Source organism: Erinaceus europaeus, chromosome 1 (genome assembly GCF_950295315.1).
Source record: "Erinaceus europaeus chromosome 1, mEriEur2.1, whole genome shotgun sequence".
NCBI classification, from domain to species: domain Eukaryota; kingdom Metazoa; phylum Chordata; class Mammalia; order Eulipotyphla; family Erinaceidae; genus Erinaceus; species Erinaceus europaeus.
Genome location: NC_080162.1, coordinates 24,786,754 through 24,801,925, shown reverse-complemented (window position 1 = coordinate 24,801,925; position 15,172 = coordinate 24,786,754). Strand labels below are relative to the sequence as shown.

The 15,172-nt window shown below is 39.6% G+C and overlaps 1 protein-coding gene across 2 annotated transcripts in view; it reads left to right on the top strand.

Annotated features, from left to right (window-relative positions):
- The window catches only part of ECD (ecdysoneless cell cycle regulator), a 34,928-nt gene that overhangs the window by 3,135 nt on the left and 16,621 nt on the right, over positions 1 to 15,172 (top strand). Inside the window, exons 2-8 of one of the 2 annotated variants that reach the window (XM_016195334.2) lie at positions 77 to 282; positions 4,120 to 4,237; positions 7,424 to 7,511; positions 7,618 to 7,796; positions 9,175 to 9,367; positions 10,825 to 10,953; positions 14,396 to 14,524. In XM_016195334.2, coding sequence (XP_016050820.1) covers positions 78 to 282; positions 4,120 to 4,237; positions 7,424 to 7,511; positions 7,618 to 7,796; positions 9,175 to 9,367; positions 10,825 to 10,953; positions 14,396 to 14,524 — 1,041 coding nt within the window. In that variant the 5' untranslated portion in view covers position 77. The remainder of the gene's footprint in view (positions 1 to 76; positions 283 to 4,119; positions 4,238 to 7,423; positions 7,512 to 7,617; positions 7,797 to 9,174; positions 9,368 to 10,824; positions 10,954 to 14,395; positions 14,525 to 15,172) is intronic. The other variant, XM_060203402.1, reaches the window with a different exon arrangement.

The following is a 15,172-nucleotide window of genomic DNA, read 5'->3' as shown; positions in this document are numbered from 1 at the left end:
AAGGAGTAGGCTCTTGTTTCTGCATTATTCTATATGATTTATACTATTGAATCTTTTGATGTATTTTTCAAAGAAGAATGGAGGAAAATATGAAGCTTGCTGCAGTGGAAGACACTGTGAAGTACCACCTGTTCCTGATAGCAGATGAACCAAGGGAACCAGAGAAACACGAAGAGACTCTTCAAAAGTATATTGAGAGAATAATGACCCAGTTTGCACCTATGCTGGTCTCCTACATCTGGCAGAATCAGCCATTCAACCTCAGATATAAACCTGGAAAAGGTAAGGTTCTTTTTACTTATTTTCATTTGATAGGTATAGTTTGTAGATATTCGGACAAGGGTGACATATTAGCTAACAGATCATTCATTGTCAGGACTTTAGTATCCTGAACTTTTTAGATTAATGATGCTTGCCTTTGTTCATTCAGCTAAGCCCTGAAATTAAGTTTTAATTTGTTAGCCATTACCTTGAGAATCAATATAAACTAAACATTATTAATGTGATTAGTACTATGACTGTCCTTTTGAGTTGAAGTTACTTCACTGTGCCATAATATATCTTGAACTTCTTCTAAATAGATTCAGGCTTCCTTATCCTTTTTATTATTATTATTATTATTCCCTTTTGTTGCTCTTATTGTTTTTTTGTTGTACTTATTTATGTCGTCGTTGTTGTAGAGGACAGAGAGAAATGGAGAGAGGAAGGGAAGACAGAGAGGGGGAGAGAAAGATAGACACCTGCAGACCTGCTTCACTGCCTGTGAAGTGACTCCCCTGTAGGTGGGGAGCCGGGGGCTCAAACCAGGATCCTTACACTGGTCCTTGCACTTGGCACTGCATGCTAACCCGCTGCGCTACCACCCAACTCCCAGGCTTCCTTATCCTTAACCATAGTTCAGCTAGAGCTGTTTTCTTTTCTTCTTTCTTTCTTCCTTCCTTTCTCTTTTAATATTTATTTATTTATTTTTCCTTTTGTTGCCCTTGTTTTTTATTGTTGTAGTTATTATTGTTAATTGATGTCATTGTTGGATAGGGCAGAGAGAAATGGAGAGAGGAGGGGAAGACAGAGGGGGAGAGAAAGATAGGCACCTACTTCATCACCTGTGAAGTGACCTCCCTGTAGATGGGGAGCCAGGGGCTCAAACTAGGTCTTTCTTTCTCTCTCTCTCTTTTTTTAAAGATTTTATTTATTTAATGAGAAAGATAGGAGGAGAGAAAGAACCAGACATCACTAGTACATTACTCTGATACATTTGCTGCCGGGGATTGAACTTGGGACATCATGCTTGAGAGTCCAGTGCTTTATGTACTATGCCACCTCCTGGACCACTAGAGCTGTTTTTCTTTTTCTTTTTTTTTTTTTAGAGCTGTTTTTCTATATTCCTCATCCTTGATAATGTGTATTCTGTCTCGTATTGTGATTTTGCCTGGCATATAAAGAGCAGCAACTGGGTTTTATGACCTTTTTTTTGCCTCTCACTAGCATTTTGAAGTGCATTTGATACTTCCATGTGTTGTTGGTGCTTAAGATCTGACCTCTAGTGGTACTGGAGGTGGTGCATGGCTAAGGCACTAGACTCTCAAGCTTGAAGTCCTGAGTTCGATCTCCGGCAGCACATGTACCAGAGTGATGGCTGGTTCTTTCTCTCCTCCTATCTTTCTCACGAATAAATAAATAAATTCTTAAAAAAAAAAAAAAAAGTATCTTACCTCTAGACAAGTAAGGGGCTCTGCTCTGTCCTACCATTTGTCATAGCTTTGCTCAAACTAATTGTCGGTAGGAGACTAAGACTCTATTAATACAGTGACTTTTTTCAAGTCAGGAACCTGCCATCTTGTAATACCATCATGTGACCCTCAACTTAGCAGTCATTAGCAAGAAATCTAGCAGGAAATACTCCATCTTTATTACATTATCCAAACTGTGCCAGTAATTCAAAAATCACACTCCTTCCTTCTTCGTATTTAGTCACCTACTCACTTCTTGAGTACTCCTAAACATGACCTGTTGTTGAGCCAGATGTTGTAGTGCGTGGGCCACAGAGAAGAGAGGGGGGGTCCAGAGCGAAGAGGAAACACAAATCTTTATTCGCGCTGGCACCTCAGAGTTGGGTGTTAGAGAAGCAGGTTGGGCCACGTGGAGGTAGAGAAAATGGCCGCCTCACGCAGTAACCTTTCCTGCGTCTGAACACCAGAGTGGAGCGCCGGCAAGAGAGCGAGGTGCGGAAAAACGAAGGGTTTTTATAGGAGTAGCTTTCACGAGAATGGGAAGGGGGAGGAGTAACCAAAGCACTCCAGGATAGGATGATAACTCTCGTGAGAATGGGAAGGGGGAGGAGTAACCATAGCACTCCAGGATAGGATGATAACTCTCGTGAGAATGGGAAGGGGGAGGAGTAACCATAGCACTCCAGGATAGGATGATAACTCTCCTGAGAATGGGAGGGGGGAGGAGTAACCAAAGCACTCCAGATATCGCGGGGATATAGACAATGTCCTGAGGGCATAACATGGCGGGAACAGGCACTCCCAGAATGTCCCAACTCTCACAGGAACTAGCCTGAGGGGAAAACATGGCAGATGTGAATGCATCTGCACAATTTCCCAGCAATGACCCCTTCTTACATCTGTTTAGGTATAGTCTAGTCTCTATTCTTTTTTTTTTAATATTTATTTATTTATCTTCCCTTTTGTTGCCATTGTTGTTTAACATTATTGTGGTTATTGATGTCGTTGTTGTTGGATAGGACAGAGAGAAATGGAAAGACGAGGGGAAGACAGAGAGGGGAAGACAGACACCTGCGGACCTGCTTCACCGCTTGTGAAGTGTACTCTCCTGCAGGTGGGGAGCTGGGGGCTTGAACCGGGATCCTTCTGCTAGTCCTTGTGCTTTGCACTACATGCGCTTAACCCACTGCGCCACCGCCTGATTCCTGTCTCTATTCTTTTTATGTGGGATAATCTAAAAGCCACTTTACTAACTCCTCTGCTCCCTTTGTCTTCAGTTCTTCTCACTATTGCCAATTACCTTTGTAAAATACTAATTTGATCATATTGCTCCCCTCCCTAGCATCTTCAATTTGCTTTTTAAAAGAAAATAACATTTATTGGGCAGAGGTAGATAGCATAATGGTTATGCAAAGAGACTGTCATGCCTGAGCTCCAAAGTCCCAGGTTCAATACCCCACACCACCATAAGCCAGAGCTGAACAGTGCTCTGGTAAAAGAAGAAAGAAAGGAAGGAAGGAAAGAAGGAAGGAAGGAAGGGAGGGAGGAAGGAAGGAAGGAAGAAAGGAAGGAAAAGGGAGAGAGGGAGGAGAAAATTTATTTATTGTGAGAGAAGAGAGGTCAGAGCTCTGCTCAACTCTGATATAAAGTAGTGTTAGGGATTGAACCTTCAACCTCCAAGGCCTCAGGCATGAAAGTTGGTGTACCAACAAGCTGAGCTATCTCCCCAGTCCAAAGAGTTGCTTAAAGGGTAAAGTAGCTTGGTTTGAAATTAGACACAGAAGATAGGTAAAAAACAGACACTCTGATTAGATCTTCCCCAGTTGAAGACAATTGAAATATCTGGAGAGCGAGGAGAAAAGTTGAATGAGCTGTCTTTCCCACTTGTTTTGGTTCTTTTTTTAATTATTATTATTTTAAATTTTTATTTTTGTTCTTGTTTTTCCCATGGCAGTTCTTGAGACACTGAGATGCACTTGTCTCATCTCATTGTGTTAGTGTTACACACCGCACATTGATTGGTCTTTGTGTGTTGAACTGCGCTTGCATTGTAGGAATAAATCCCTCTTTGTTCTGGTATATAATCCTCCTAGAGAGGAGCGTAGGTCAGATAGCAGATTGTTGATGCTCTCTTAACCTTCAGCACCAACATGTTCACAACCTTGTTAAGTAGCATGGTTGTTAACTCTGTTTCTTGGATCCTCAGCTCCTCAAAAGATGACGTCTTACTTTTTATCTGGCATTATGACCCCAAATCCTATTGTAATAGCTAAATCATTGCTAGCCAGGTACCACTTAGGGCTTACAAGATGAAGGTAAAACTGTTCTGTTTGCATTCCCACTGACAAATTGATTTGGTACTCTGGTTGCTTGTTCTCATGTTTTTTAGGAGATGTTCCTGCTCATATATTTGGCATGACAAAGTTTGGGGATAACATTGAAGATGAATGGTTCATTGTTTACTTAGTAAAGCAAATTACAAAGGAATTTCCAGAGTTAGTTGCAAGGTATAGTTACTTTAATACTTTTAAATGAACTTCATTATTGAAACTTCCTACATTTATTCACTTAGTAAATTTTTTTCCTATGGTCTGGTGAAAATTGTACAAATTTTAAATGTCAGACTTAAAAGTGACTTCTGGGTTTGTTTGTTTGTTTGTTTGTTTTTTCATTTCTTTTGTGCTTCCTTTCCTTGAGGAATAAAAGTATCATGGGCAAGTTCAACTTCTATAAAATTTTAAACAAAACCTGCTTATTTTAGGTTTTATTTTTTTAATTCTCATTGTAAGAGAACATAAACTCATAGTAAACAAAATTCAGACAGTACGAAAGAGTGTACTACTCTGATTTTCCAAAAGTAATGACCACTAAATGTCTTGCAGATCTTTTTAAAAATATATGTGAAGGGCTGGGTGGTGGTGCACCTGGTTAAGTGCACTTGTTACCATACACAAGGACTCAGGTTCAAGCCCCCAGTCCCCACCTACAGGGAGAAAGCTTCACGAGTGGTGAAGCAGTGCCGCAGGTGTCTCTCTGTTTCTCTCTCCCTCTCTGTCCTTCTTTTCCTTTCAATTCTCTCTGTCCTATCAAATTAAATAAATAAAATTTAAAGATATATTTGTATATACATACACAGATTTACTTACTGTTCTTTTGTTCTTTTACTTACATTTCACAGATTTACTTACTGTTCCTCCACTAGGCCATACCTACATAATATCTGAGAAATTATGTATAGAAGAAATTTAAAGAGAAATCAGTAGATAACAGCAATATATATATATATATATATATATATATATATATAAATTTATTTATTCATGAGAAAGATAGGAGAAGAGAAAGAACAAGACATCACTCTGGTCCATGTGCTGCTGGGGATTGAACTCAAGACCTCATGGTTGAGAATCCAGTGCTTTAATCCACTGCACCACCTCCTGGACTATGATAACAGCATCTATTATACTTCAGTTTTTTTTTTTTTTTTAAATAGTTCTTTGTAATTACCAAGTTATGCCAGAAGAGGGCTTTTAGCCACATAACATATTATTCTGGCTTCCCGAGGCATGCCCCAATTCTGATCTCCTGCTCTCCCAGCCTTTACCCCAGCAGGGCAGAAAGTAGCAGTATGAACTGGTGGCCCAGGAGATGACAAAGTGACTGCAGTATTGAACTTACATGTGTGAAGCCCTGAGTTTGAGCCACAGCATCACATGTGCCAGAGTGTTGCTCTGGTTCCTTCTCTTCTCTCTGCCATTAATAAATAAAACAAAATCTTTAAAAAAAGAGAAAACAGTTAGGCTGAGGAGATAGCATCATTAGCAACACAACAACTTGAGACACTCAAGGTCCCAGGTTCAATCCCCAGCACCTCTATAAGCTGGAACTGGGCAGTGCTCTGGTAAAACAAATAATAATAATAATAATAATAATAATAATAATAATGTTGAAGACTTATATCAGGATTTCAGGTGTACATTTGAAAAACACTAGTTTATGTATTTATTTTGGACAGAAATTGAAGGGAGAGGGAAATGCTCTTAAGAATAGAGAGAATGGGGGGAACGGGCAGTAGTGCAAAGCGCAAGGACCCTCTTAAGGATCCCAGTTTGAGCCTTCAGCTCCCCCACCTGTAGGGGGATCACTTTACCAGCGGTGAAGCAGGTCTGTAGGTGTCTATCTTTCTCTTCCCCTCTGCTTACCCTCCTCTTGATTTTTCCCTGTGCTATCCAATAGCAGTGACAGCAATAACAACATAAACAAGGACAACAAAAGTGAAAAAATGGCCTCCAGGAGCAGTGGATTTGTAGTGCAGGCACCAAGCCCCACCAATAACCCTGGAGGCAAAAAAAAAAAATAAAGAAAAGAAAGAATAGAGAGAATAGGGGGCTGAGTGATAGCGCACAGGGCCTGAAGTGCAAGGCCTGGTGTAAGGATCCCAGTTCAAGCCTGTTTCATGTTCAAGCCATTTCTCTCTGTCCTATCACATGAGAAGAAAGGGTGTGGGGGATGGCCTCCAGAAGCAGTGGATTCCGCAATAACACCAGTGGTGTATAAAAAAAAAACCACTCTAGAAGGATAAACAGACAAAAACAGTTGTAGAAAGATAGGAGCAAAGTTAGAAAGTGACTTTTAAATTTTTTTATATTTATTTTCACTTTTGTTGCCCTTGCTTTTTATTGTTGTTGTAGTTGTTGTTGTTATTGATGTCATCATTGTTGGATAGGACAGAGAAATGGAGAGAGGAGGGGAAGACAGAGAGGGGGAGAGAAAGACACCTAGACACCTGCTTCACCACCTGTGAAGTGACTCCCCTGCAGGTGGGGAGCCGGGGGCTAGAACCGGGTTCCTTACAAGGGTCTTTGTGCTTCGTACTATGTGCACTTAACCCGCAGAGCTACCGCCAGACTCTCAAAAGTGACTTTTAAAGTTTCAGCTATATCACCAGCTCAGAAATTAAAATTTTTTTTAAATGGTGCAAATTGCCCCTTCAAGGCCCAAATAGCATCTCCTCAAAAAACTTTTTAAATCTCAACTATATGTTATTTTTCTTTCTTTTTGAATTTCATAGTACTTTGTTGTCGTTTAAGTTTGGGGCTCCAGCAGGCCGGGCTAGCTTCGCGGTGGTAGACAGAGACGACCAGAGACACACGGCTGGGCAGAGAAGCTTTATTCACGAGCGGGCAAGCATGTGCTCTCCTGTCTTTCTGCTCTGGCGGCAGAGAGAGACCCTTACACTAATCACCACATAGATCTGTCCTGCATCCCCTCACGCGGCTGCGCCAAGAACTCCTGAACTATCTAGCATAGGGGGTGGGGAGAAAGAGGGGCGAAACTAGCCAGGGCCAAACCAATTCTCTCAGAGGTGGGGGGGGAAGGAGACCAAACCAATATGAAACATCCCAACACTTTGTATATATGTTTTTATATTTTTGCTTTCTGTTTATGTGCTTACTGTTGCTCCTTATCTTCAAATTTCCTTTTTACAACCTATATTCTCCTTAATTACTTAACAGACACTTAAAAATTTGCTTTGGTATGACAGTCTACACTGAGTACATAGTCATGTTTACTTTAAGAAAAAATGTATGGGAATCAATTCATTTTAATTATTGGCAGATATGTACCTTCTGTTTCTATAACTATCAAATATGTGCTTTTGGAATATAAAATTAGAGCTTCTTTTACATTAGGATTGAAGACAATGATGGTGAATTTTTGTTAATAGAAGCTGCTGACTTCCTCCCAAAATGGTTGGATCCTGATAATAGTACCAACAGGGTAAGTATATCCAAGTTTGGAAAATCATCAGATATAAACTCAAGTTTTAGCATTTTTCACATGTACCTAGAGTCTGTCAGTGCCTTTTAAATATACAATTTTGCAGGTGTTTTTTCACCATGGGAAACTGTGCATCATCCCTGCACCAAGGAAACATGAAGCATCATCGTGGTTACCCACCACAACCCCCACAGTCGCACAAGCATTGAATATAATCTCAACACACCCAGAAAAAATTCTGGCTTCAGAGTCTGTACAAGCTGCTGTGAATAGACGCATCAGAGGGTAAGAAAAATGATACTTTCCTTACTAATGAAGGGTGAGGGTAGGTAGCATAATGGCTATACAAAGAGACTCTAATCCCTGAGGCTCCAATGTCCTGGGTTCAAGTCCCTACACCACCATAGGTCAGAACTGAGCTGTACTCTGGTTAAAAAATAAATAAACAAATAAATTAATGGGACTAGCTGGTGGCACACCTGGTTGAGCACGCATGTTACAATGCGCAACGACCTAGGATCTAGCCCCCAGTCCCCACCTGCAGAGAGAAAGCTTTGCAAGTGGTAAGGCAGTGTTACAGGTGTCTCTCTGTCTCTCCCTCTCTATCACCCCCTTCACTCTCAATTTCTGGCTGTCTCTATCCAATAATAAATAAATATAATAATTATAAAGAAGGGGGGCGGGTGGCAGCACACCGGGTTAAGAGCACATAGTATAAAGTGTAAGAATCCCAGTTCAAGCCCCTGACCCCCCACCTGCTGGTGTCTTTCTTCACAAGTACTGAAGTAGGCCTGCAGGTGTCTATCTTTCTCTCTCCCTCACTATCTCCCCCTCCTCTCTTAATTTCTCTCTGTCTTATCCAGCAACAGTAACAACAACAATGGAAAAACATGGCCTGCAGGAGCAGTAGATTCGTAATGCTGGCACTGAGCCCCAGAAATAACCTGGAGACAAAAAAAAACAACAAAAACATAGTTCTAATCTTAGTTTCAAAGGATTTAATAGATATATTTTTAATTCCCATTCCAAAAGTATTATAGCTCAGTCCCAATATGTTTTGCATTTACCTTAGCTATTGTAGCTCAGTTTATCTGTGTCCATAGTTAAAAATGTTAGGACTGTAATGTTAGGACTCCAAAGGGAGCTCACTCATTTAGTTTTATTTATTTTCCCTGTTTTTCTTTGAGCTGTATATGTGATTCTTTGACTCCTGGGACACTTTAGCCTCTGTTCTAAAGAGAATGTCTTAGCCTTATAACCTTTCAGTTCGTGCATTCAAATTTGAGTATCAAATGTTTAGCACTATAAAGTTTACCAGTATGACAAATCTCCTTCAGTCCTATTTCAGTATACTTTGCACCAGTCTTTAGAAGACTATATTATAGATTTAATCCTTCCAAAGCAGAACAGAATTCTCACTGAGCTACATTAACCCCTTTTAATTTTTTACTTCTACTTTTTCTCCTTTCCTCTCCCTTTCTGTAGTTGCTGGTACATACATTACCTTTATCTTTACCTCTGTGTCGTATCTTTTTCCTGTCTTCTCATTTGCTCTGTTCATCTCACTCTTGCATGAACCCAAAAGAAGATTATGGGTAAAGTAAATGATGTTTGAAATCTCAACATTTGTACACTGTAAAAGTTGCTATGTCACCTGTCACAGATACCCAGAAAAAATCCAAGCGTCCCTTCATCGAGCACACTGCTTCCTTCCAGCCGGCATCGGAGCAGTGCTGAAATATCAGCCCAGGCTGGTGGCTGCAGGAGTTCAGGCATTTTATTTACGGGATCCCATTGACCTTCGAGCCTGTCGTATTTTCAAGACATTCTTGCCTGAAACACGAGTTATGACGTCGGTAAGATAGTTCCTGCATCGTAAGGGGAGAGTACAGGTATAAAGGAAAACACAAAGGTATCTCTTTTGATCACTTAGCTTCTTTCACTGGAAGGAAAGTTAAACTTTATTTTAATTGTTTACTAAAAATAATTGGAAATACTGTTTCCTCCAAGCAAATTAATAAACATTTGTCTCTCCCATCTAGTAGAGAAAGATTTGAATAAACCTTATTCCCTATTTTATCTCTTGATTGTTTCCAAGCCATTCCTGACCATACTTTCCCTATTTGAATATTTACTTATGTTTTTATTTATTTATTTGTAAGAGAGAGAACCAGTGCATCAGTCTGGTACATGTAATGTTGAAAATCAAATTTGGGGGACCAGGTGGTGGTGCAACTGGTTGAACACACATGTTACAATGCACAAGGACTCAGGCTTGACCCCCAAGTCCCCACCTGCAGGGGGAAAGCTTGACAGGTGGGGAAGCAGTGCTGCAGGTGTCTTTTTGTTTCTCCCTCTCTATCACCCCTTTCCCCCTCGACTTCTGAGCACAGCACCTTAGACCCCTCGGCCATCCTGCCTCCCTCTCAATTTCTGTCTGTCTCTGTTTAATAAATACTGACTGGTGCACCTTGTAAACCAATCAGAATCACGATATGACCAATCAGTTCGCACATTACCTTTGTACCTGCACACACCTGATTGGTGCGCCTTATAAACCATTATCTATCCAATGAATAAATAGAGATAATAAAAAAATATTTAAAAAAAAAAGAGAGAGAGAGAATCAGACTTGGGATCTCATGCTTACAAGTCTGACACTCTACCCTATGCCACTCCCTGAGCTACCATTATTTTCTTCCTTGTTTTAATTTATTTGCTATTGCCATCAGGATTATCACTGAAGCTCAGTGCCTACATGAGAAATCCACCACTCTAGCCAACCATTTATTATTATTCCCTTTTTTTTTTTTCTATTTTATTAGAAATTGAGAGGGTAGGGATTGATAGAGAAGGGAGAGAGAAAGACACCTGGAGATCTGCTTCACCACTGTGAAGTGTCCCATCTACAGGGGGCAGCTGGGACTCAAACCCAGCTCCTTATACATGGTCATAATGTGTGCTCAGATGAGTGTACCACCTTTTGGGTCCTCATTATTTCCTTCTAAACAAAACAATTCAACTTTTCCAGAAAAATTCAGAATTGCTCTTCATGGCCTATTCATCAAAATTGCCATGTTATAACTCTTGATAAGAATTTCACTAGTTATAAGCAAAAAGTAGATAACATGAGTAAATTTTATGCTATCTGACTTACATTTCAGTAAATACGTTACTAGAAAATAGTGAGCAGGTTGTGTCTTTGGGTTTTATATGAACATGAACCTTGTAAATGGACTTACTATTATTAATTATGAATGATACATTTAAAAAAATTTTATGAAAAGTCTTGTTTTTGTATCTCAATGTCTAGGTCACTTTCACTAAATGCCTGTATGCACAGTTAGTGCAACAAAGATTTGTACCAGATCGGCGGAGTGGGTACACACTGCCTCCTCCATCTCACCCTCAGTACCGGGCCCACGAACTGGGCATGAAGTTGGTAATACTCACCAAACACTTCTGTTTTTTTCCTTCATTTTAAAAGACTCTTCACAGAATAATAAACATCATAGAAAGTCTAGAAATAGACTCTATATGTGTGAGAATGTAGTAAAATGTGACATTTCTGATAAGGGAAAATGTATTAAATGTACGATTTGATAAGTTACAATAGAACTGATGTGAAACCATCTCAGAGTTGGAGTTGACCCCCGTATACCTTTACCAAAATAAATTCCAATGAGAATAAATGACTAAATGGGAAAAAAATTGAAACCATGAAATTTGCAAGAAACAGAGAGAACATGTTTTTCATCTAAGTAGGAAAGACCTTTATGATATAATTTAAATTTACAAGTTATAAAAAGGAAAGTTTGGAGCCTGTTAGAATAGCTCACTTGCCTATTTTGAGCTGCTTTGCGATGTATGTGCCCCAGGTTTGAGCCCAGCCCCATGACATTGAAGGACTATGGTCTCTTTCACTCTCTTTCTCCGCATCTCTGTCTTTATCTAAAAATAAATAAAATAATAAAAGGAAAGATCCGTAATTTGATTTTGTAAAATTTAGGTATCTATCTGTGGGAAAGAAAATCGCACTTAAATCAAACGGCTTGAACCTTGAGAACGTACTATATTTGCAGTCTGCTTGACAAAGAGCTAATTCCTTTTTCTTTCTTTCTTTTTTTTAATATTTCCTTATTTCCTTTTGTTGCCCTTGTTTTATTGTTGTAGTTATTGTTGTTGTTGTTATTGACGTCATCGTTGTTGGATAGGACAGAGAGAAATGGAGAGAGGAGGGGAAGACAGAGAGGGGGAGAAAAAGAAAGACACCTGCAGATCTGCTTCACCGCTTGTAAAGCGACTCCCCTGCAGGTGGGGAGCCCGGGGCTCGAACCGGGATCCTGACGCCGGTCCTTGCGCTTTGTGCCACCTGCGCTTAGCCCGCTGCACTACCGCCCGACTCCCTGACAAAGAGATAACTCCTAAATAGAATTTCTACAAATCAATGTGAGAGAGAAAAAAAAAACAACTGATAGATTAAAGTCTTTTAAAAGCAATGAACAGGGGCCAGGTGGTGGTGCACCTGGTTGAGTGCAGATGTTACAGTGCGCAAGGACTCAGGTTCAAGCCCCCAGCCCCCACCTGCAGGGAGAAAGCTTTGCAAGTGGTGAAGCAGTGCTGCAAGTGTCTCTCTGTCTCTCTCCCTCTCTCCCCCTTGCCTCTTGATTTCTGACTGCCTCTTTCCAATAAATAAATAAAGGCAATAATTAAAAAATTGAATAAAATAGAAGCAATGAAAAGATGATGACACATTGAGAAATACAAATGATTTTTTTATTTAGATATATAAAAATATTGACCTTTGGTTATAATAAATATCTTAAATCTAAGGTATATTTTATTTACCATTTTGTGGGACAATATCAAATAGTTTGATGCTTTATGAATATGTATAAAGAGATGCTCTCAAACATTATTGGCAGGAATGTAACGAGATTCAGTTCTTAGAATAATATGTCAGTATCCACTTAAGATTCTTCTTTGTTTTATTTTTTATTTATGAAATAGAGGAGCAACACTTTGACACATGTGGTGCTGAATCTCAAACTCGGAACCTCATGCTTGAGTCCAACGCCTCCCACGTTGCTCCATTTAAAATTCACAAAAATATCTACTCATTTTCACTTTTCACTCTAGACATGTATTTTCTATATATATCATGTGGGTACACAGCATAGGAAGATATTCATGGTAGTATTGTTTGTAGTAGCACAAACTGTCAGTAGGAAAATAGAAAAATTACAGTTTGTGAGTGAAGTGAGACGGATAGATTCGTGTCTACATGTGTAATGGTCTCCAAAACACAAGACTAAATGGAAAATAAAGTTCAGAACAGTATAAACACGGCCACTTAGTGACAGAGTAGAATGATATACTTGCACAGGTACACACTAATCTACTTAAGTGCATAGATTACTTCTGTTTTTTTTTTAATATTTATTTATTTTCCCTTTTGTTGCCCTTTTTGTTTTATTGTTGTTAGTTATTATTGTTGTTGTTATTGATGTCATCCTCATTGGATAGGACAGAGAGAAATGGAGAGAGGAGGGAAGAAAGAGAGGGGGAGAGAAAGATAGACACCTGCAGACCTGCTTCACCTCCTGTGAAACGACTCCCCTGCAGGTGGGGAGCCAGGGGCTCAAACTGGGATCCTTAGGCTGGTCCTTGCGCTTTGCACCACGTGCGCTTAACCCACTGTGCTACCACCCTACTCCCCATAGATTACTTCTGAAAGGATGAGCAAGAAATTGGTAACAGTTAATGCCCTTTAACTGAGTGGTCAGAGAAGTTCCCTTTTTAAAATTTTTTGTCATGTGTATTTATTTATGTGTTTCTTTATATGTTAATGTAGCCATTGGGGCTTTACTGCTCTTAGCCAACTTTTTTTCAGATAGAATGAGAGGGTAAAATATTCCTTAACACCAAGATCTTCCTCCAGTGTGATGAGGCCCAGGCTCTAACCTAGGCCACACACATGACAACACAGGTACACTATCCAGATGAGCTGGCTTGCTGGTGTTTATTCGGTTTTCTAATCATAAGACTCTTAAAATGAAGTGATGCCTGGCCAGCTCATTTTTTGCCACATGCACGACCCAGGTTTGAACCCAGCCTTCATCACATTAAAGAAAGTTTCAGTGTTGTGGTTTCTTCCTTTTTCTGTCTTTTTCTCTCAGTAAATAAAACGATCCCTTCCTTTTACTTACTATTTTTTTAATGTTTAGTAAAAGAGAAATCGAAGAGAAGAAAGGAAGACAGTAAAGGGAAGAGAGAGAGAGAGAGAGAGAGAGAGAGAGAGAGAGAGGCTGTAGGTCCTTCACACTATAGCATGTGTGCTCAACCAGGTGCACCACTGCCTGGCCTCTTATTATTTCTTTATAACAAGAAATTTTTGGTTTTCTATTCAGTCAGAAACCTCTTTAAAAAGAACAACAATTTGTTTTACATCATTTGCTTTCCCTTTATAATGCTTAGCAATATTGAGTTGTTGGAAAAGTCAGATGTGTTTCCCTATGCAAAAATGTGTCATGACTTTTCTGACAACTGACAACCCAGTATGTAGAGACTGAGAAACTTGTGAATAGGGTCAGACTTTTTTACAAGATGAAAAGTTGTTAGAAGGAGGTTTGTAGTAGATAGCTAAAATTCTTAGTTTGATCCCTGGCTCTGCATATGCCAGAGTGATGTTCAGGCGTCTCTTCTCTCCATCTTTCTCTGGTGAAGTAAGCAAAATAAACCTTTCTCTTTTTTTTTTTTTAAGTTTTAGAAATATCCATAAGGTCATGTATGCAGTCTACTAATTCTTGAGCATGACTAAATGCAAAAAAAAAAAAAAAACCAGTAACCTAGTAATAAAAACTCTGTCTATTCATTCCATCTAGGCTCATGGATTTGAGATATTATGCTCCAAATGTAGCCCATATTTTTCTAGCTCCAAAAAATCCCTTGTGACTACCTCACCACTTTGGGCTGGTTTCCTTGAAAGTCTGAGAAAGAATGGTTACTTTAAGGTAAGACTTGATTTTTTTTTTTTTTTTAAGTTGTGGAATCTAGGGAAAATCAAGCCAGTCTTATAAAACTCTCTGGTGTGGGCCAGGAGGCAGCACAGTGGATAAAGCATTGGACTCTCAGGCATGAGGTCCTGAGTTCAATTCGTGGCAGCACATGTACCAGAGTGATGTCTGGTTCTTTTTCTCTCTTCTCCTATCTTCCTCATTAATAAACAAAAATCTAAAAATAAATAAAAATAAAAAAGTAAAATTCTCTGGTTCATATTCAATGTATAACATAATTATAGAAGCAAAAGTTAGAAAGGACCACTCCAATTCTGTTGTAAGATAGAGGAATCTATAAACTGTTTCTAGTACTTTTTTTTTTTTTTTGCCTCCAGGGTTATTGCTGGGGCTTGATGCCTACACTATGAATCCACTGCTCCTGGAGGCCATTTTTGTTGCCCTTGTTGTTATTATTATTGTTGTTGTTATTGCTGTTGTCAATCAAGAGAGGAGGGAACGACAGAGAGGGGAAGAGAAAGACTCCTGCAGACCTGCTTCACCACTTGTGAAGTGACCCCCCTGAAGGTGATGAGCTGGGGCCTTGAACCGGGATCCTTATGCCACACTTTGCGCCATGTGCACTTAACCCACTGGGCTGCCGCC